At 40.8% G+C, this 23,617-nt stretch overlaps 1 protein-coding gene across 1 annotated transcript in view; it reads left to right on the top strand.

The window, feature by feature from the left end:
- SOX5 (SRY-box transcription factor 5) overlaps nt 1-23,617 on the top strand; it is an 845,257-nt gene that overhangs the window by 608,153 nt on the left and 213,487 nt on the right. Inside the window, 1 exon segment of the mRNA XM_033953468.1 lies at nt 20,164-20,287. Coding sequence (XP_033809359.1) covers nt 20,164-20,287 — 124 coding nt within the window.

Here is a 23,617-nt window from a genome sequence, read left to right as displayed (position 1 = left end):
AAGGGATAGAGGGGTACAGATAGAACTTGAGGTAGGTTATAAAAGTGGTCAGAAACCACTTCACAGGTCGCAGACCTGATGGGCCGCCGCGGGAGCGGACCGCTGGGCGAGATGGACCTCGGTCTGACCCAGTGGAGGCAACTTCTTATGTTCTTATGTTCTTAATCCTTCTTCCACTTTCTGAAGGATTCTCTTTTGGCTCTAATAACTTTCTTCACCTTACTCATTAACCAAGCTGGTTGACATTTGGTCTTCCTTCCTCCTTTTTTAATACATGGAATATATCTAGACTGGGCTTCCAAGATGGTATTTTTTAATAACATCCATGCCTGATATAAATTTTTTACCTTTGTAGCTGCTCCTCTGTTTCCTTTTTACCATTCTTCTCATGTTATCATTGTCTCCTTTTCTAGAATTAAATGCTGTTGTATTAAATTTCTTGTGTGAACTCATTCCAGGGATTATATCAAAACTGATCATGTTATCAAGCGGCCCTAGCGTTTCAAGCAAGTAAACTGCAATCTTGGCTAGGTAAATGTATTCACCAAGCTATGTCTTACTGATTCGACTGAAAATAATTGTATACTGCACAAGGAATGGCAAGCCAAATGCAAGGTGCTAATAAGGAAGGCAAAGAAAGACCTTAAAAGAAGATTGTGCTGGAAGCAAAAGCACACAGTAAAAACTTTTTTAGGTAAATTAAAAGCAAGAAACCAGGAAGAGAATTGGTTCGAATGCTAGATGACTGAGGAATATAAAGGTTTCTCAGGGAACACAAGGCCATAGTGGAGAGATTAAATGAATTCTTTACCTCAGTCTTCACCAGGAAAGATGTGGGGGAGCTACCAGTGCCTGAAATGGTATTCAATTTTGATGAATCTGAAAAACTTAAGCAAATATCTGTAACACTGGAAGATTTAATGGGTCACTTAAACAAATTGAACAATAGCAAATCCCCTGGAATGGATGGTATGCATCCCAGAGTGCTTATAGAATTGAAAAATGAATTTACAGAGCTATTGTTAGTAATTTGTAATTTTCTCAAAAATCCAGCATTGTACCAGAAGACTGGAGGGTGGCCAACATGATGCCAATTTTTTAAAGAGATTCCAGAGGTGATCAGGACATTATAGACCAGTGAGTCTTACATCAGTGCTGGGCAAAATGATAGAGACTATTATAAAGAACAAAATGAAAGAACATATACATAAGCATGGATTAATGAGAGAAAGCCAACATGGATTGAGTCAAGAGAAATAATGCCTCACCATTCTATTGCATTTCTTTGAATGTGGGTAAAAGTGAGCCAAATGAGTCAGTTGATATCGTGTATTTGAATCTTCAAAAGGCATTTGACAAAGTACCTCATGAAAGACTTCTGAGGAAATTAGAAAGTCATTGGATAGGAAGTAATGTCCTATTCTGGAGAAATAACTGGTTGAAAGACAGAAAGCAGAAAGTAGGTTTAAATGGTCAATATTCTCAATGGAGAAGGGTAAATAATGGGGTTCAATCCAAGCAAAAAAATGTGCAGAATGATGAGAGAACCAATTCAAATATCAGATAAATACCTCTCACAATGTTCACTTTCTCTATCATTTAAACCCCTCTCATGCTGTAAAGCAGCAATTCTCTTCAATAATATCAAATTTAACAAAGATCTTCTTCAAGAAGGAAAAAGCCTCAGATCCCCATACACCGCCAGTGAATTACTTGCTGGCAATATTAGAAAGAAACTACCCCATTAGCTCAAAAAACCTCCTTGTTCAAACATTGTCCATGCATACCCATATCGACTTAAATTGTTCATTGCATTTGGAATATGTAAATGTCTTGGCCATCATCACACATTCATCAACAGTTAGATATGCACTGGAACAAAGCTTATCCTTCTTGAAATCCTTGATTACACTGTGTCAGGTTGCCTTACTTGAAATCTTTGATCACACTATGTCAGTTGCTAGATCTTTACCCAATCACTGGTCCACCATGACCAGTGTTTCGCTGTAGGCTGCATCAGGGCAAGGGACCCAAATACACTTTGAAAATAAACAAAAAGTAGAGCTAGCAATAACAAAAAATATTGAAGATCGTAAATCGTCCTTGCAGCTCGAGAGCACTCACTATCGGTGCTCAAACTTCGTGCTCACTACCAGCGGCAAAAATAGCCGCAGTTCAGATCGGCCTCACTATAAACCAGCATCTGACTTCATTAGTGATGTGTGTGTCCTTTTAAACAATGTATCCTATTTTTCTCAATGAAAACATAATTAAGTTCTAACACTGTTCTGAATGCCACTCCCAAGCATATTGTAGTTCAACTTCCTATTAAACTAGTGTAACCATACATCCCGTTTTGAACAGGACCATCCCGTTTTTACAGAGCCTGTCTCGTTGTCCCCAAGCACAGCTTTGGGATGCCAAAATGTCCCATTTTCAGAAAGAACGTCCCAAAACTGTGCCCAAAACATTGATCGCGATCTGAAGGCAATATGAGTCGATTGCGGAGCCCGGGATTTCTCCCTGCTTCCCAACGCCGACGCAGCAACAGATCAGGTGCATGCAGCGACTGCACAACCTTTTCCCCCAATGTCAATCTGACATCCGAAAGGAAGTTCTGGGCCAGCCAATCATTGCCTGGTTGGCCCAGAACTTCCTCTCCGACGTCAGAATTGACATCGGGGGAGAAGGGGGAAGGCTTGTGCAGTCATTACTCATACCTGACCTGGTGTTGCGTCAGTGACAGTGGCTTGGAGAAATCGGCGGTGGCTTGGGGGGGGGGGGGGCAGGGAGAGAGAGAGAAAAAGAAAGAAATGAAAGAATGCACAGTTAGAAGGAAGTGCAACCAGAGACTCATGAAATCACCAGACAACAAAGGTAGGAAAAATGATTTTATTTTCAATTTAGTGATCAAAATGTGTCAGTTTTGAGAATTTATATCTGCACTATATTTAACGTGACCATACGTCCCGTTTTGAACGTTGGGGTTCGGGAGACTTTGGGGTGGAGGATCTGGGGGAGGGAGTCCTGTCCCGTTTTGAGGAAAAAAATAAATGATCACATTATATTAAACTATACTCTTATTTAATGCTGGCTAACCTTTGTTAAAATTGGTTATCTGTTGATGAAAGTCTGATGTTGGCAAAGACATTTACATATCGCAAATGCTTTTCATTGCACCAGTTTTTTGGAATAAAGTTTTCTTAAGTCTGTGTGCAGAGCCTTTCTATAAAAGATTCAGAGTGCCATTGGAAATATATTATTTTAGCATTACTTTTGAAACACCAGTGGGCTCTGACCTCTGATTTTACTGCTGTCCTGTTTGGCTGGACCTTCTTCTGTTTTACTTTGATGTGTGAATTATAATGATATTGGATGAGTGTTGCTTTCCTATCAAAATTTTAGAGTTTTTGAATTTTAACCTGTAAACTGCTTTAATCTGTTTCAGATAAGGTAATCTAGAATATTCCAATTAGCAATAAATAATAAATGACCCAAAGTGATGAACTGAATTGGAAACTGGTTGATAGACAACAAAGCATAGTGGTAAATATGAGAGGAGGAAAGAAAGTTGAGTAGCAGAATGCCTCAAGGTTTGGTACTGAAGCTGATTCTATTCAATATATTTAGCAGAAATCTGACTCATTGGAAGGATTGGAGGAGATTAAATTATAACTTTTGGTGGAATTCTTTATGCCATATCTATAAAATGGAAAGATTTATTGCTTTACAAAGGGGATACTTTAAGAAGTTTCAGGATGTGTGGAAACCATTAACAAAATATTGTAAGGATTAAGTAAAATTATTTCCCTTTTAATTATCAGTTCAGGATATAGGGAGGGGGGTATTTTTATTATTACATATATTATATAATAATGGAAGATATGGATGGGAGGGATGGGAAAGGGGAAGGGATAAAAATTTATATAATGTACCAATGATTGTTTATAAGTGATATATTTATTGTTACTGTGAATGAATATATTTTACACTTAATGTAATTTTGAAAATGAATAAAGAATATTTTTTTTAAAAAAAACAACAACAATATATTTGTGAGTAAAATTGCTAAAGGCTTAGAATGAAAAGTTTGCCCTTTTTAATGATGACATGAACATTTGCAAGAGTGGACACCCCATTGGGAGTAGACAACATGAGTGGTGATCTACTAAAATTAGAAGAATGGCCTATTAGGCACTTACAATTAAATACAGTGATATGCAGAGGGATGCACTTGAATTATAGATATTCAAAGAATATATTTGTAGTAGTGGGTGAGAGGCTGGTATGCATGGACTGAGAGAGTGGTTTTTGGGTGATTGTCTCTGAGGATCTTAAGATGGCAAAAAACAGTGTGACAAGACAGTTATTAAAGTTAGTAGGACGCTAGGCTGCATAGAGAGGGGCATAACAAACAGAAGAAAAGATGTCAATGCCTCTACTGAATACTGTAGAGTTGTTTGTTGGGCCCCACATGGAATATTGTGTTCAGTTTTGGAGGCCATATCTCACTAAGAACATAAAAATACTAAATGATTCACAGAAAGCCATGAAAAATGGTATGCAGTTTGTGCCAAAAAGACACACAGAGTACAGGAAGTGTGTAATGGGTAGCACAGTGGGCTGAGAACTGTGGAACCAAGTTCATTTCTCACTGTGGCTCCTTGTCCAAGGTATAAAAACTTAGGGGCCCTCTTACTAAGTTGGGTTAGGTGCTAATGTATAGCTAATGCATCTTGAAATGGTGTATCGTGGGATGTTAACCATGTTCTAAGAAATATATTTAATTTTTTTTCAATGAACATTTCTGTACTAATCAGTTACTGCAGCTACATTACCATGCACTAACTGATTAGTGCAAGAATAGCATGTGAGCCCTTAACTCCTACAAAATAGGTAGCTAATTTATTTTTAATGGATGCATGCTAATAGCAACATTAGCACATGTCTATTAATACAAAAAAAAAAAAAATAGAAAAATGCTATTTTTACAGCTGCAGTAAAAATGGCCTTAGCATACGATAAAAACCATCACAAGACTTAACTAAGGCCACTTTTTCCTGCAGCTTCTTTGGGACAGAAAAAATACCTGTATGTAAAATGTAAACCACTTTGCTTATACCACAGAAAGGCAGTATATTAAGAATCTGATGATAATAAAATTTGAGAAGAGACTTGAAGACCTGGATATGTACACCATAGAGGAAAGAAGGGACAGTGGAGATATAATATAGACATTTCTAGTGCATTAGGTGTATCATTCTGGATGGAAGGGTAATATCACCATACTCATGAACTGTGCAGAAGGAATCCACTCCAGCTTTTGCATCTATTCTCCTTCACCAGAGGGCTCTGCTGCCCCCTTCAGTTTTTCCTTTTGCATGTAAACCAGAAGGAGTGTTTCTGATCTGCTTTGAACTTTTTCTAATTCCATTATATCATTCTTGAGATTAGGCGATCAGAATTGTACACAATACTCAAAGTCAGGGTAGATAGATAGATAGATAGTGTTGTAGGATGCCTGGTTCTTACAGTACAATGTAGGGCACTAATTATGGTTATATCTTTTCCTTGTTAAAAAAAAAAAAAAAGGATGAGTAATTTGAAACTAGTGTGACAGCCCTGTTATAAAAATAGGAAATTTTCTTGGTAGAGCTTGTTCCCTATGAAATTGGTTTAATGCTGGTCAGATTTAATTTGGCTTATTGTGTACAATTTTGGAAACCACACTTACAAAAAGATCTAAACAAGATAAAGACAATCCATTCACAACAACTAAAATGGTCAGTGGTCTTCATCATAAAGCTTATGGGAACAGATTTAAAGACTCTTCATATGTATACTCTGGAAAATAAGTGGGAGAGTAAAGATCTAATAGAGACATTTAGTTCAAATATATCTACTGAGTATTTTAATTACAGGTACCCTTCAGTTGCTCCTTTTTTGAACTCAGCACCTGTTTGGTTGGTTGACTCCATGAAGTACTTGAGGCTAGGGTCCATATTGACACTGTTCTTACATCCACAAATTTGTTTCTGTTATCAGATCATGTTTTTACTCTATTCTTCAGATCCATTCCATTCGACTTTATATAGATTTACCCAGTTGTGCATCTTTTCCCTATGTTCTGATTGCATGCAAACTTGATTACTGCAATACTGTTTAGTTCAAGGTCAATTTATTTGATATGCTGTAAATATAAAACCAGGGTTAAAATCTAAGCAGTTTACAATATCATAAAAATTTTTTAAAAGGTAGGGAAATAGACTAAGGGCCTGTTTTACAAAGCAGCGCTAGTGGCTGCCACGCGGCCACAGCCCCGAAGCCCTTTAAAGCTCTTTGGGCTTCGAGGCCGTTACCACGCAGCAGCCGCTAGTGCGGTTTTGTAAAACAGGCCCTAAGACTTTCACAAAAACCACTCTACAAACATTAAGAAAAACATAAAGAAAAAACAAGAGGGTTAATAACAATGAAATCTGGGATATGGAAAAGGAGGAAAGAGTAAAATATTGGGTTGAGGAATAATAAAAGTTGTTGTTGTTTTTTTATTTACTCTGTTCTGTCAGACTGTGAACAGAATTCCTGAGAAAAATAGAATGCTTTTAATTTAGCTTTAAATTTCAAGAATGAGCTTTCGTTACGAAGGTAGTAAGGTAAAGAATTCCAGAGTATAGGCATCATAACTAAGAAGGAAGAATTCCTGTGAACATCAATAAATAGTTGTCTGAATGATGGAACAGTTAGCAATTGTTGTTGTGAGGATCAAAGGGCTCTTTGGGGAGAATATGGGTGTATATTGGTCTCCTTATATTGGCACTTAAAAATTACAAACAGTTCAAAATACCACTATTAGGCTACTCACTCAGGCCCGTTGCTTCTACCATATAATCCCAATGATGAAAGAACATCATTGGCTTCCCATCAGGTATCACATTGATCATAAGGTTCTGACCCTGGTTTTCCTCATTATCTAGCCAACCTACTTGTCTCTTACAAACCTTCCCAATCTCTCCGTTCTTCCATTTCCCATCAACATACTCCTCTTTCATTGTAGGTGACAAAATTGTTTTTTTACTTGAAACACTGCCTTTTTTGCCACTGTTACTACTCTTTGGAATTCTCTTCCAATAGAAACATGCTCTAAACTTTCCTATTTGAAGTTTTAGGCACTTTTGAAGGCTCATTTGTTTCAGCAGGCATTCCCAAGGGGTTGTAGCCTAGTTGGGGGATTCTTGACTTGTGGCAGCTGGAGGATTTTTTATTTTTTTCAGTCGTCTATGTAAATTGAATTATTTTCTTTCTATTGAATTGTACACCACTTTGATGTTTAAATGAATGGTGGTATATAAGTCTTGAATAAACATAAACCTATCATAAACAACCCTAACAATAATAATGCAAGACCACAGCTTAGAATTTAAAGTAGGTGCATCACTATGTGAGGAATGCAACTCTTAGCTTATGCTATTTTATATTTAATTATATAAAAGGAATCTGGAGACCAAATTTGAAGAGACTTCTCTTTCCTTAGCTTCAGCAGATGGATAATTGTGCATAAAATACAGTATTCTTAATTCTACTACATCTGCAAACTGAGACCCAATGTTTCCTTCCAGTTAATAAGGATCAGCTTTATCACCACCATAACAAGAAGGACTATCAATTTGGCTGTATTTTTCAATGGGGTAGTAATTTAGCTGAATCTTTCCATATAGCTGTTTTGTAGGAGAGTACAGTATTTGTACTTAAAATTCATATCACATATATGCTTCCATACTTTCTTCCACAACAAAGAAAGGTTCACATAGTAAAATAATGGATATAGTAGGTAACTCTGTCCTGAAGGACCAGTATTTATTAGAGGCCTTGGCTGTCAACCTTGCAAATCTAGGAGTCCAAAATTCAAGGTAAGAACAAGGGAAAGAGGACAATGTAAAGATCAAGGAAAAGGAGATTTGAACATACAAGCAAAGATATATACATTTTTTTGTATTGATATATTCTATATATCATACAAACCTCAAAAAAATAAAAGAGTGCCCTCAGCAGGAGTGGAATAAGCTCCCAGGGTGCATATGACAGAAAACAAATTTGTGTAGTTTTAAGAGAATGTTGAAAAAACATCTCTTCTGTAGGATAAAATATGGGACTTAAACTGATATGAGTTGAAGAGAGGCGCTGGTAGTCTCTCAGTGATTTTTATGAAGTTTTATATTATTGGTATGCTTTATGGTGTTTGATATCATTGTAATGTATGTGATTTTGATTATGTTTGTACTTTATTGTGATCCGCCTTAGGAAAAGCAGGATATAAATAAATAAACTAAACTTTAAAAACTCAGCATGGTCATATTTCGCTCACCCTTGGGTTGCATCAGGAATTTGACTACTGTAAAACAAAAACAAACAAACCAGATTAAAGTTTTTCAGACAATAAAATATCAGAATCGACAAATGTATAAATATGAATTGAACAGAACGGTAAAAGTGAAAAGATAGAGTTTTTAAGCACACTTATTTCTTATATTAACAGCTATCAAAACATCAGTATTCTATCAATAGCAATAGATGTACAAACACTGGACCAACACTGGGAAAATACACACATTTGTTCATACAAAAAAAATATCTAAAGCGATTGCCACTGCTCAAGTATAAATCAACACTTAATTAAGAACATATACAAGGAAAATTTTATTTGAATTTAGAAACCAACGTTGATGTCTGTGGTTTACCACAGAAACTGTGTGCTGAAAGCCACATTAAAATGCTTTTCATTAAACTATAATTGCAAAGCTGGTAGAAACAATAATAAAAGGAAAAAAACCAATGGGCTCAGTATTTAAAGTAGCTCCTGTTGGTTAAATCACTTGGAGCCACCTATCTGTTGATCTTCATCAGCACTTAATCAGGTAGTGCAGTTGCAAATGGATAATTTTGGAACTAGACCAGAGAGAGAAGCATTACAGGGTCAGGATGGAGCCTGTAGTTTCACAGGTGCTGGCATATAGGACCATACAAAAAAATTGTTCTAGCTATACCTGCTTAGCTATGCAGCTGCTGACTCTGAATATCAGCCGTCATCAGTATAACTTCTTTTGTGAACCTGCCGATTCCTCCTCTTCAGCAACCTCCTTTCTAAATGCCTCCAAGGCCTCTCTCCCCATGTCCAACTGTTCCCTCTTTCTGATCCCTCATACTCAGATCCCCTCTGCCCCCCACCTCACTAAAGATCTGGTCAACCCAAATCCCGTCTCAACTACCAATTTCTAGTCCTTCAACCCCTTCAGATCTGAAGCCCCTGATCCTTGCTGATACAAGAAGCCCTACCTATAACCCAAACCCCACCCCTCTCTGCATACCTGGATCAATGCATAGCTCCAGTTTTTCATTGCTTTGCCTTTTTTTGGCTGTCTCCACTCCTTTTCACTCAGACTTTTGCTCTTTCCTAAGGGATGTACTGGACAGCAGAATCAGCCAGCTCAGCTGTACTACTTTGTTAAGCAACTGCTCTTTCAAGCCACCCCCTGACTTGCAGGGTCACAAACTCAGGCAGGCAGGCGATCAGGCTTAGCATTGCTTCAACTAGCTGACTATTAATAGCTAACCCAATATTCAGTCTGCTAGCTGGTTAGCTAATCAGTCAGCAGACAAAATATTTGACCTGGCTGGCTACATTCTGGTTGTAGCCAGAGTCCGCACAAAACCCAGTAGTCCATGCCTGTAAACACATAGGTGTTGGCACAGAATATCATGGCCGAATTCAGTCCACAGCAAACAGCATTTTAAAAAATGCTATCGCTGGCTGCATATTGCCTGAATTGTTTTTCTTCTTTTATTTCTGTGTTTTCACCAGCTTTGCATTCATAGTTTAATGAATGGTATTTTAATTTGCCTTTAAACACATACCTATTGTGGTGAACCATAGACAGCCCACACTAGATGAAATATTGAAATAAATCTCCGTGAATCTGGAAAATGTACTAAGTCAAATCGACAAGTTAAAAAGTGATAAATCACCTGGACCGGATGGTATATATCCCAGGGTGCTAAAAGAACTCAAGCATGAAATTGCTGACCTGATGTTAGTGATCTGTAAACTGTCGCTAAAATTATCTGTAGTACCTGATGATTTGAGGATAGCCAATGTTATGCTGAATTTTAAAATAGGTTCCATGGAAGATCTGGGAAATAGCTTCCCCTCTTGATGTTTCCTGGACCAGTTGCTCTAAGAAGTAGTCATTTATGATATCTAGGAATTTTAACTCCCTAGCACTCCCTGATGTAACATTTATCCAGTCAATGTTGGGGTAGTTGAAATAAAAAAAACACAAAAAATAAGGAAGGATGTCAATATAGTATCTTCAAAAATATACATCCAAACCCTAATCATTCCCAAAATACTGTATATACAAATATCTTTATACTCTTCTATTGAGAGAGAGGGGACACAACACAACACTTGGTGGAGAAAAAAGACCTCACTCTATATCAGGGATGTCAAACTCAATCACATAAGGGGCTGGAATCTAAAGCATAGGCTAAGTCGCGGGCCAAATTTTTTATTAAGATACTTAGGGGTCGTTTTATTAAGGTATACTAACTGATTTAGCGAGCGCTAAACATGCACCTTAATAAAAAGACCCCTTAGTCTTAGAAGAAGTATAGGGTTACAACCTCTCCAACCCCACGCCGGCTCTGCGATGTAAACAAAATAAATAAAAAAGACTTTTCCTCTCTTTTTTAGGTCCTAGTTCATGCTTGCTGTCTAACACCAGCTCTGGCAGGATACACATTTTAAATCTGACATATTGTAATCACCAAGCAGAAAATAAAATTATTTTTTCTACCTTTTGCTGTCTGGGCATTATTCAAATCATGTTGGCTCCAGGCTCTGGTTTCTCTTTGTCTTCTGATAACTCGTTTGCCAGGGTCTCCTTTGCACACATGCTTTCCTTGAATGTAAACAAGTCAAAATTAATGTTTTTTTCCATTTAAATCTGGCCTTTCTCTTCAATCCTCGTTAATACTTAAAAATCTACCTATCAAAGTGGTACCCTCTCTAAAATTATTAGGAGTTACATTCGATAGCAAATTTACTTATCACTTATATATTAGTACAATTGTTCAACACTGTTCCATCGATTACGCATGATTATGTTGTTCCTCTGCACAAAAAGGGCTGCAAGGCAGAGGCTGCGAATTACAGACTGGTGAGTCTCACATCAATAGTGTGTAAACTCATGGAAACACTAATTAAACGCAAATTGGACATGGTTTTGAATGAGGGGAATCTTTGGGATCCCTGTCAACATGGTTTCACCAAGGGTAGGTCCCGCCAATCCAATCTCATAAGCTTCTTTGATTGGGTAACAAGAAATCTGGACTTGGGAGAGTCTTTGGATGTCATGTACCTGGACTTCAGTAAAGCTTTTGACAGCGTCCCACACCGCAGGTTGCTAAGCAAGATGAAATCGATGGGGTTAGGAGAGATAATAACAGCATGGGTCAAGGATTGGCTAAGTGGCAGACTTCAGAGAGTGATGGTCAACGGTACCCCCTCTAAAACATCGGAGGTGACCAGTGGAGTACCACAGGGCTCAGTCCTGGGTCCACTCCTTTTCAACATATTCATAGGGGATCTGACTCAGGGGCTTTGAGGTAAAATAACATTATTCGCTGACGACGCCAAACTATGTAATATAGTAGGTGATTGCAATTTAAAAAATAATATGGAGCAGGACCTGCTTACTTTAGAAAGTTGACCCTCAACTTGGCAACTAGGTTTCAATGCTAAGAAGTGCAAGGTCATGCACCTCGGAAGCGGTAATCCACGCAGGACGTACTCCTTGAATGGAGAAACTTTAACTAGGACTTCAGCAGAACAAGATTTAGGAGTAATCATCAGTGCAGACATGAAAACTACCAATCAAGTGGAGAAGGCTTCATCCAAGGCAAGGCGGATGATAGGTTGTATTAGTAGAAGTTTCATCAACCGGAAGCCTGAAGTCATAATGCCATTGTACAGGGCCATGGTGAGACCTCATTTGGAATACAGTTTACAATTCTGGAGGCCATATTACCGTAAAGATGTGCGCAGAATTGAATCGGTTCAGCGGATGGCCACCAGGATGATTACAGGCCTCAAGGGTCTCTCGTACGAAGAGAGGCTGAACAAATTACAGCTCTACACTCTCGAAGAACGTAGAGAGAGGGGAGACATGATTGAGACATTTAAGTACATCACAGGACGTGTCGAGGTAGAAGATGATATTTTCTTTCTCAAAGGACCCTCGGCCACAAGAGGACATCCGCTCAAACTCAAGGGCGGGAAATTTCATGGCGAATCCAGAAAGTATTTTTTCACGGAGAGAGGGGTGCATCATTGGAACAAGTTTCCAGTGCAGGTGATCGAGGCAAGCAGCGTACCAGACTTTAAGAACAAATGGGATGCCTATGTCGGATCCCTACGTAGGTTAAGTTAAGGAATTGGGTTATTAGGGCATAGACTAAAGGGGTGGGTCAGTAGGGTGGGCAGACTTGATGGGCTATAGCCCTTTTCTGCCGTCATCTTTCTATGTTTCTATGATTAAAGCTTTAGCAAAACTGTTAGAGCCTTCTTCCTTGAACATTTTAATTCATTCCCTTGTTATTTCATGCATAGATTACTGTAATGCCCTCCTCAAAGGCATTACAAAAAAGGAAATAAGAAGACTTCAAATAGTACAAAACACTGCAGTAAAGACCATATTTAACGCAAAAAAAGTATGACCATGTCACTCCCCTTCTACAGAAAGCTCACTGGCTTCCAATAGAACATAGGATCACCTACAAAATTATTTTACTTATTTTTAAAACCAGAGCAAATAACCAACCTGAATTTATAAACAATTTACTTATTCCTTATAATCAAACTAGGACGTTATAGTCCACAGCTCACAACCTTCTTATTATTCCCTCGCTGAAATATATCGGTATAATGAGGGCTACAATTTTCTCCATTAGTGCCCCCCTCTCTTTGGAACAGTATCCCAAATCACTTACATGAAATAACAAGTCTTGCCAATTTTAAGGCGAAGATAAAGACATTTTTATTCCATGATGCCTTTGTAACTTAAACTGCCCTTTTAAGGGTGATTTAGATTCAGGAAAGGATTTTACCTTCAGATTCCCTTCCCTTTGTTATTTTCCTTGAATGTTACTTTTTTCTCTATCAATTGTATTTCCAACCCTTCTTCCCTTTCGTTCCCGTTCGTCAATGTCTATAAAAATTTGTCATTTCCCCTGATTTATCTTTGTTTATATTGCAAATTAATTTGGCGCAGGGTTTTGGAATTTTTGTACACTGCCTAGAAGGTTTGATTAGGCTTTATAAGAAATTTTAAATAAACTTGAAACTTGATTTGTAATTTTCTTCTTTCTCCATGTTAATGATGCATCTTCCATCTCTGTCATCCCCTTTCATTTCCATTCCCTTCCCCGAAGGCATCTTTCCTTTTTTTCGTCTCCATCCCTGCAGCTGCAGTGATGGACCCTACCATCCCCAGATCCACCATCTCTCCTTTTCTCAACTATCCTTTCATCCAGCATCTTTCCTTCCTTCCCCAGCACCCCAGGGTCCACGATCTCTCCCTTTCTCTTCTCATCTACCCTCCTATCCAATATCTCTATCCCCCCTCCACACCATCCCTTGTGTCCAACTTCTCTTGCTTTCTGTTCCTTCCCTCCCTCCATCCTATTGTCCACCATCTCTCTCCCTCTCCTCTGTTTTTAGATCCATTATTTCTTCACCTCAGTCCGGCATATTCACATCTCTTTGGATCCCTCCTTCCATGTACTTCTACACCAGGGCCCACATATCATAACAGCATAAACTGAAAGCGAGTAAGTCTTTCAGTCATCATTGGTCAGAAAAACATTGGATCCACCAATGTCTGAGTATCCTCCTCTTTCAACAATAGGAAAGACACCTCAAAAAAAAAGAAGAAAAGAGAAGATGTGAGTTAGCAACCGTGGAAAACAAAACAGCAACCACATGAAAACAAGTTCTTTGGCAGCACAGTGTGGCAGTGTTTGAAGTAGAAAACTCACAGCTTACAATAAGTTCAACAATTGGGGCCAGCAAATAGTCAAATTCATGGTCCGATCTTCAATAGCTGGTAAACACTTTCACTGCTATCGCCTCGTGCAGAGCTTTCAAATTGTATCTACAAATCCACGATTGTAGGCACCAAATCATCCCTAAGGGAGTACCCTGTTTCGCATTCCGCATCATCAGGGGGTTACACAAAATGCACACACCTTCATGGCTGCTTTCACTGACCACACCGTCTCAGATTACACTTTTATATTGTTTCCAGCTGATGTCAGTATGTCCTATAGGAACACCTTCCATTTTATGGCGTGATTTAACCCAATAGGAGCAGCAGAACGTAACATAAAAATCCAGCACTGCTCCCTTTGATGTGGATGTCTTTCCTATTTTTGAAAGAGGAGGATACTCAGACGCTAGTGGAGTTTTTTTTTCTGACCAATGATGATCGCTTTCAGCTTATGCTGTTATAATAAGCACCTTGATATAGAGGTCTTTTTTCTCCACCAAGTGTTGTGTTATTGTGTCCCTTCTCTCTCAATAGAAGAAGATAAAGATATATATATATATATATATATACACACAGTATATGTGTGATAACATTTATCCATTCCTAGTGTAGTTTGGTTGAAATCACCCATTATTATACTATTGCCCAATTTGCCAGCTTTCCAAATCTTCGTCTGTCTGCTCATTCTGTCCCGGGGATGGAAGTATAACCCTACCTGTAGATTACTTCCCTTCACACATGGAATTTCTAGCCATATGGATTCCACACTGCTATCTATGTCCCCCCCCCCCCCCCTCCCATTTGATCTACCCAATCCTTGCAATATAATTTCTAGCATGGTAATACAGTGTCTCATAGATTGTTCTTCTTCCACCAGGTCTCTATTACATCTAACTCATCTTTCAGCGCTATATACTGTTAAGGGGCTGAATCTGTATAGGGCGCCGGTCCCAGTGTCCGCCTAAGATGCAGCTGATAATCACACACCTCTCACAAAAGCATCCTATACAGAATTGAGTCTGTCTTTAAAAAACAGATGCTTTATCCCCTAATTCTCTAATTGGCACCCATATCACTGGTGCCAGTTACAGAATAGTGCATGCCTGATCAAGGGATCCCTTGCCATCAGTTGATTACAACAAGGGGATCCCTGATCAGCAGAGCTGGCAGGATTCCACAAAGCGTGGCTTCAGGGAGTCCTGCCAGCTCAGCTGATCAGGGGAAAAATACCCCTGCTGTGATTTGCTGAGCTGGTTGTGGCAGGGGACCCTCTGACAAGTACCCCCCAAATCAGCAAGAGGGACACCAACTCCTTCTTTCTGCCACCCCCCAGAACTCCCGCCACCCCCCTAAAGTAGCCCAATAGGAGGGATTCCCACTCCCTCCTGCTGCCACTCCCCTGGAATCCCCAATATCCCACAATCCTCAAACCCCCTGACCCACTTCCAAACCTCCAGACCCCCAGCTTGCACCCCCCATACCATTGTAGAACATAACATAAGAAGTTGCCTCCGCTGAGTCAGACCAGAGGTCCATCTCGCCCAGCGGTCCGCTCCCGGGGCGGCCCATCAGGCCTATTGCCTGAGCAGTGGTCCCTGACTATTTCTTTAACCTACCATTACTCCTATCCCTATAACCTACCTCTACTTCTATCTATACCCCTCAATCCCTTTGTCCTCTAGGAACCTATCCAAACCTTCTTTGAAGCCCTGTAACATGCTTCTACCTATCACAGCCTCCGGAAGCGCGTTCCATGTATCCACCATCCTCTGGGATACTCTGGGTGAAAAAGAACTTCCTAGTGTTTGTCCTAAACCTGTCCCCTTTCAATTTCTCCGAGTGCCCCCTTGTACTTGTGGTTCCCCATAATTTGAAAAATCTGTCCCTGTCTACTTTTTCTATGCCCTTCAGGATCTTGAAGGTTTCTATCATGTCTCCTCTAAGTCTCCGCTTCTTCAGGGAGAACAGCCCCAGCTTTTTCAGTCTGTCAGTATATGAGAGGTTCTCCATACCCTTTATCAGCTTAGTTGCTCTTCTCTGGACTCCCTCAAGCACTGCCCTGTCCTTCTTCAGGTACGGCGACCAGTACTGGACACAGTACTCCAGATGCGGGCGTACCATTGCACAATACAGTGGCAGGATGACTTCCTTCATCCTGGTCATGATACCCTTCTTAATGATACCCAACATTTTGTTTGTTTTCCTTGAGGCTGTGGCGCACTGTGCCGACGCCTTCAGTGTTGTGTCTACCATCACTCCCAGGTCTCTTTCAAGGTTACTTACCCCTAGCAGTGATCCCCCCCATTTTGTAAGTGAACATCAGGGTTTTTTTTCCCTACATGCATGATCTTGCATTTCCCTATGTTGAAGCTCATTTGCCACTTTTTGGCCCACTCTTCCAGTGTCGTCAGATCCTTTTGTAGGTCTTCGCAGTCTTCCGTGGTTTTAACCCCGCTGTATAGTTTGGTGTCATCCGCAAATTTAATGACCTCACATTTTGTTCCTGCCTCCTGGTCGTTAATAAATATATTGAACAGGAGCGGTCCCAGCACCGACCCGCTCGTGACCCATTGCCAGTCTGAGTAATGGCCCTTTACTCCAACCCTCTGTCTCCTGTCTGCCAGCCAGTTTTTGATCCATCAGTGGACCTCCCTCCTGCCGTCAGGCCCACCTCTTCAAAATGGGATGCACCGGAGAGGGTCCTAAGGCTCTGATTGACCCAAATGCCTAAAGCCCCATAGGAGAGGCCTTAGGCACTAGGGCTAATCAGGGTCTTATGCCTCCTTCCTGGTGCATCTTGGGATAACATGAGCATAGCCTAACAGAGTCTTAGACCATGCCATTCTGGCCCAGGGTGTACTGGGAAGGGGAAAGCCTGCCATTCTGAAGAGGCGAGCCTGCTGGCTGAAGGTAGTAAGCATCCCTCTTGCCGGCCTTTCTTCTACAAAGGTATAGGGGGTGCAGGTGGGGTATGTCATGGGGCTTATGGGTACAAGGTGGGAATCTGGAGGTTTGAGGGGTGGCAGGAGGGTTGAGGATCATGGGGTGGCAGGGGTTCTGGGGGCAGCAGTAGGAGGGAGTGGGAATCCCTCCTGTTGATTTCAGGGGTACTTGTCAGGGGTCCCCTGCCACAGCTGGCTCAGCTGATCATGGCAATGGTAATTCTCCCCCAATCAGCTGATCCAGTAGGACTCCTCAAAGCAATGGCTTCAGGAAGTCCTGCAAGCTCAGCTGATCAGGGATTCCCTTGCCACGATCAGCCCAGCCAGCCACATCTACTTTTAACATTTAAAATTTGGGCCAGCATTTTGCTGGCCTACATTTCAGGCATCTGTCTTGACCCTAGGGAGACACCTAGGGCCCCTTAATCTCACCCAAGGCCACTTCCAGGTAAAACCACAACCACGCCCAGCAATGGGCAACCGTCCCTACTCATCTCCATAGACCTGCAACAAATGCCTACAGTGTAGGTGTCCTGCCTCGGGGGTTTCTTTTTTTAACATGTGTCCCAATTGGCTGCCAAACGGCGGTAGGACGCCAAACACCTCCTACATTCAGGATGCCCGTTGATAGAATCAGCCCCTAACTCTCCTATTTATTTTTAGGCTTCTAGCATTTGTATACAAACATTTCAAATTGTGCTTGCATTTATAGGCTGATGAGAAGATGACAGGGATAATTTGAGTCCTTTACTCTGCCTTCCTCTTAAACACTTCTGGATTTCTTTCACCATTATTGAAACCTCTCTAATGGGACTCCCTAAATATCCTGTTTCAATAGTATCTTTCAAGGAGACTTCACACCAAACCATTTGCTCCTGGGAGACTGTCAGCTTTCCCCCTTCTCAGTATAAAAGCTGTTGTATATCCTTTATAAACAGCACCAGCAGCATGGTTCCATCTCAGTTAAGGTGGAGTCCATCTTTTTGGAGCAAGCTTCCCCTTTCCCAGAAAGTTGCACAGTTCCTAACAAATCTAAATCCCTCATCCCTGCATCATTGTCTCAGCTACACATTGAGACTGTGGAGCTCTGCCTGCCTCTTAGGTCCTGAATGTGAAACTGGGAACATTTCTGAAAATGCTACCCTGGAGGATCTGGATTTCAGCTTTCTACCTAAGAGCATGAATTTGACTTTCAGAACCTCCCTCCCACATTTTCCTATGTCATTTGTTACCTACATGTACTAAGACAACTGACTCCTCCCCAGTACTATCTAAAATCCTATCTAAGTGACGAGTGAGGACTGCCACCTTTGCACCAGGCAGACAAGTGACCAGGTGATCCTCACACCCACCAGCCACCCAGCTGTCTACATGCCTAATGATCAAATCACCAACTACAACAGCTGTCCTTACCCTTCCTTTCTAAGCAGAAGCCCCTGGAGACAGATCCTCGGTGCGAGAGGATATTGCCTCCCCTTGTGTGCAGGTCCTGGCTACTGGATTATTTTCTACTTCACCAGGATGATGCTCTCCTTTTAGGATGCCTTCCTCCTCCAAGGCAGCACAGGGTTGCCAGACTGGAGATAGAACTTCTCTAAAACATACTTGTAGGTCTCCTCTATGTACTACTCTGTGTCATGTGATATAATCACCAAAAAAAAGAGCAAAGGAGGCCTCAACAACGAGACAAGGCACAACAAAGGAGTCGTGAGGATGAGATGCCAATAAAAACAAAAACTGTGGATACAGATGTTCTGGAAATAATTTATTAAACACTGACATATAAAACCATGAAAATTCAATTAAAAAAGTACAATGATAAAAAATACTGTGATAAAAATCCAACCGGACCCTACACGGTCCATGTTTCGGCAAACATGCCTTCCTCAGGGGTCCAATGGTTTGCAACCTCACATTTAAAGAATTGGACTGAAAACAGTCTATTGGCTTTAAACATGTGAGCAAAAAACACCGCAGCAAGCTGAAGTCCAATTCTTTATATGTGAGGTTGCAAACCATTGGACCCCTGAGGAAGGCGTGTTCGCCAAAACACGGACTGTGTAGGGTCCGGTTGGATTTTTATCACAGTATTTTTTATCATTGTACTTTTTTAATTAAATTTTCATGGTTTTATATGTCAGTGTTTAATAAATTATCTCCAGAACATCTGTATCCACAGTTTTTGTTTTTGTTTTCATCGGTGGATTGTTTTCACTGTGGATCATTGGGTCTCCCCATTTTTCTTTGAGATGCCAATAATTCAGCCACGGGTGTAAAGCTCAAAGTTCACTTTATTGATAGTAGCACTGCGAGGACTCGAAGACTCGGCACTGACAGTGTTTTGGCATCTATGCCTTTGTCAAGAGCCTATTGAGGCATGACAAGTTAAAAACAGGAATAAAAATAAAATAATAAAATCACATCAAGCAAAAAAAAAAATATATATATATATATATATATACACACTATATATAATATTATTAAACAGAAAATGATAAAATCAATTAGCAAAGCCAAATATACCAATCCACTGAAATTTTGAAAACAAGATATAACTAAACATATTGTTAGACTTTTATAATCACGGCTCAGTAGACTCTTGACAAAGGCATAGATACCGAAACACTGTCAGTGTCGAGCCTGTGAGTCCTCGCAGTGCTGCTATCAATAAAGTAAACTTTGAACTTTACACCCGTGGCTGAATTATTGACATCTCATCCTCATGAGTCCTTTGATGTGACATAACCAGTTAACACTGATATTCATTGACTGACCAGCTAAGTCTAACAGCCAGATAGACTCACCTAAAAAGCATGTCTAGCTTTGGCTGCTGTGACTTAGCCAGCTCGACAATGAATACTGGCTTGGCCGTTTATGTCAAATGCGACGGAACGTAGCCCAAAAATCCAATGCTGGTGGCCAGATACAACCCCGGCATTGAATTTCCAGGTTCACTTCCGACTGCAGGAGGTACCTGGGCTGTAGTAAGAATGGCCTTAGCACATAGAAATGACCCGCATATGGATTTGATAAGGCCATTTGTTATCACAGCTTAGTAAAAGAACCTGTAAATGAATAAAGCTGGTTTATGTGCTTGATATGCTGTTTGTGTTCAGCAGGTTCAAGGCCAGCTCCCTCCATTGATGATTCCAGTATTCCCTCCAGATCAACGATCTCTAGCTGCTGCAGCAGTTCAACAAGGTTTTCTTCTTCCCCCTGGCTTCAGTTACAAGGCAGGATGTAGTAAGTTCTATGTATTTTCCGGATAAAAATAGTTAAATAGTGCCAAATGTGGCTTTTCTTTTTTATTAACCAGAAAGGACCATTGTAAATTAATCATAATAGAAGTGGAATGAAATTATAAGTATTTGCAAATTGTGTTCCACATATTTTCCCATCAAAAAATGGGATTGAATCTGATACAGAAACGGGTGATATCATTTCATAGTGCTAGAATATCCATTAACTGACTTGTTGCTCCCAACTTCAAAGAGGTATCATATTCCTCCGTTCCAGTCCTCCAGAACCACTACTAACTCTAAAGAAGCATTGAGAAAGTCAAACAATGGAGCTACCAGAACTTCCCTAAGTCCCCATAATGCCTTTATAGCTATAATGTTCAATCCCAAATGGGTAGGAAGTACAGTTGCAGGGGCCGTTCCTGCTAGGAAATCAGGGAATAGATTTGTAAGTTCCTGACCCTTTTAAAACATAGTTGGCCACCTTAAGATCCACTGTCTTTGTGTTGCTGTGGCCAAGAATGCATGATGTCCCTGGCTACAGCAACCTAGACTTCAATTTACAGCATAAGTTACTAACAGTTAGCGTGTGCTAATTCCCACATTAAGGGCCCCCATTTACAAAGCTCATAATGCACCAAAGCCCATTCAATTCCTATAGGCTTCAGTGCATTTACTGTGGCAGCATTGCTACCATGGCTTTGGAAAAGGGACCCTAAATGACTAACATACTTTTGTGAAAAATCCCCAAAAGGAAATAATAAAACTTTTTTCAAGTACATTCAAAGCTTGTAAAAGTTGTTAAATGCTTTTCCATATGTAAAATAGAAACATAGAGTATGACGGCAGAAAAGGGCTGTTGGCTCAACAAGTCTGCCCACTCAAAGAACCCTCCCTCTTTCTAAGCATTTCCCTGGAGCGAACCCACATGTTTATCCCATCATCTTCTTGATATGCAGGTACATTTATGCACGTATAGTTAGTGTGTCCATTAGTTTACCTAGTCTAAGTGGAAGCATTACTTGGGACAGGGTTGTGATATGGTTAGTATTCATGCATATGGAAGGTAATAGATCAAGAGGGCAAGAAGGCATCTATTTGTAACCTCTTTTATAAAGACACAGGTGCCTATGGCAATCATTTTTGAAGCAGAAGGATGTCTCAAAAATGTTCAAATCATGATTTCAAAAGGCAGAATTTGGATGATTTACACTGCAGTTCATTCTTTTCTTATTTACCGTAATACACAGCATAACAAATAAAACAAATCAAAATCATAAATCAAATCTTATACCTATGCCACTTTACTGACAACAGGCTAGGCACCATAATTAAAAACAAAATGTTAATATATATTTATATATATATATATATATATTTGAATATATATATATATCTAATATAATAAAATGCTAGGCCGCGCATGCGCACTAAAAAAAACGTGTTCCCTGATCCGTCCCGAAAACACGAGTGCGCATGCGCACGTTTTACGTCATCACCTACTCTCCACCTCGCGCCACCTATTCATCACCTGCTCTCAACCGATCACTGTTCCTCCTGCACCATGCCACGCCAGGCATGTCCGCAGCCGGCCTCGAGCTCCTGGGGGCCGGCGGCGCTGTGCTGAGGTCCCGCCTCCCGCTTCCGCACTACACGGCGCCGCCAGACCCGGCCCTACACTGAGATCCGCGATCGGGTTGCCATGGAAACCCCGCCGCAGCCTCGCAGCTAGGTAGGGGGACAACAATCGCGCTTATGTTCAAGCCGCCGCCACGACTCCCCTCTCGAACTGCACCAGGATCAAGAGAGGAGCTGCGGCGGGGGCTTGAGCATAAGCGCCATTGTTGTCCCCCTACCTAGCCGCGAGGCTGCGGCGGCCTTCCTCACCCGGCTCACATTGAATCCAAGCAAAGAACCGGGGCTGCCTAAAGAAACAAAGTTTCACGGTGCTTGGCCCGCAAAACAATTCCTGCCGTTGCCAAAATTTGGCCCACCGTTCCTTCCCTTCCTCCATCAGGTACAGTTTACCTCCGCCTATGTTAAAAGGAGCTGCTTTGAAATTGGAGCCCTGCCGCCACCGTAATAGAGAATGACACGGGGGAAAAATCTGTCCCCGTCACCGCCCCGTCCCCGGCCCACCATCCTCTGCACCGCCCCGTCACCGCCATTCCATTCACCGCCCCGTCACCGTCACTGCCATCCCTTTCACCGCCCCGTCACCGCCACTGCCATCCCATTCACCGCCCCGTCACCGTCCCCGCAGCATCCATATAAGCCTTAGTACTCTAATATTTAGTGTATTCCATTCTTATAAATCAAAGTTCCTGCTGCTGAACTAGAGAAAGAGATGTTCAGCTGGCAGGGCTTTGTTTATAAATTTTTATTAACACAACTAATATACCACCATAATGTTTCCGACAGAGGACAAGTATGCAATAAATGCATTTTGCTATTTCAATGCCAGTGCTCAGCAGAACAACAGACAGCAATATGGACATTCACCTTATGTAGTACTTTTTTAATATATAAAAATAGGCAAAATTAGTTGCTGTTTTATCATTATATTTTCTTGCCATTATAGTATTCTTCATTGATCATTTTTCTTTTTAAATTCAAAACAAATTCAACCTATCTTGTGTCCCAGCATGAATTCATGTTTCACTCAATTGGCTGTTTCAAGGGAATTAACCCTCCAACTTCCATTTGCAAAAATACCCAATGTTGTTCCTTCTATGAGCAATATTTAAATTATGAGGAACAACATTGGGTATTTTTGCTGAATTGTGTGACACCATTTGGGCTGAACATGAAGATTGAAAATGCCTGGTTAGCCCTGGACAGATGATTTGAACAGCCAGGAGCCTGTCCTGGCCATTTAAATCATTTTGAATATCTAGTCCAATGATAACAGAATTAGGGTGATTATAGAAACATAGAACTTTGTTGATCACTAAAAACAGTGGAGACTAAGGGTCTATCAAGCTCAGCATCCTGTCTTTGACACTGGCCAGTCTTGGTCTTTGGAACTGCCCATTGTGTCAGAAGCAATAGGGATTAAGTGACTTGCCCAGGGTCACAAGGAGTGTAGTGTAGCTCTAACCACTGGATTTAGAAGTTGGCTTCTTTTGGGATCTTTAACTCATCATCGCTAGGACTCAAATCTGAGTCCATGGCACCTAACATAGAATGGAATTAGTATGGCAAAGTAATGAAGAATGGTCCAGCAGCCCCCACCCTCCCTCCACCTCACCTTATATTCGTTCCGAGTTTGCCGGCTTCCTTTTTCCCTAGCCGCACGCGTTCAAAAAGCCGTGCATTTAGCCAGCTCCCTCCC

The sequence above is a fragment of the Geotrypetes seraphini genome, chromosome 7 (assembly GCF_902459505.1).
Source record: "Geotrypetes seraphini chromosome 7, aGeoSer1.1, whole genome shotgun sequence".
Classification (NCBI taxonomy): Eukaryota; Metazoa; Chordata; class Amphibia; order Gymnophiona; family Dermophiidae; genus Geotrypetes; species Geotrypetes seraphini.
Note: the sequence above shows the minus strand (reverse complement) of the source record. Positions and strands in the feature narration are given on the sequence as shown.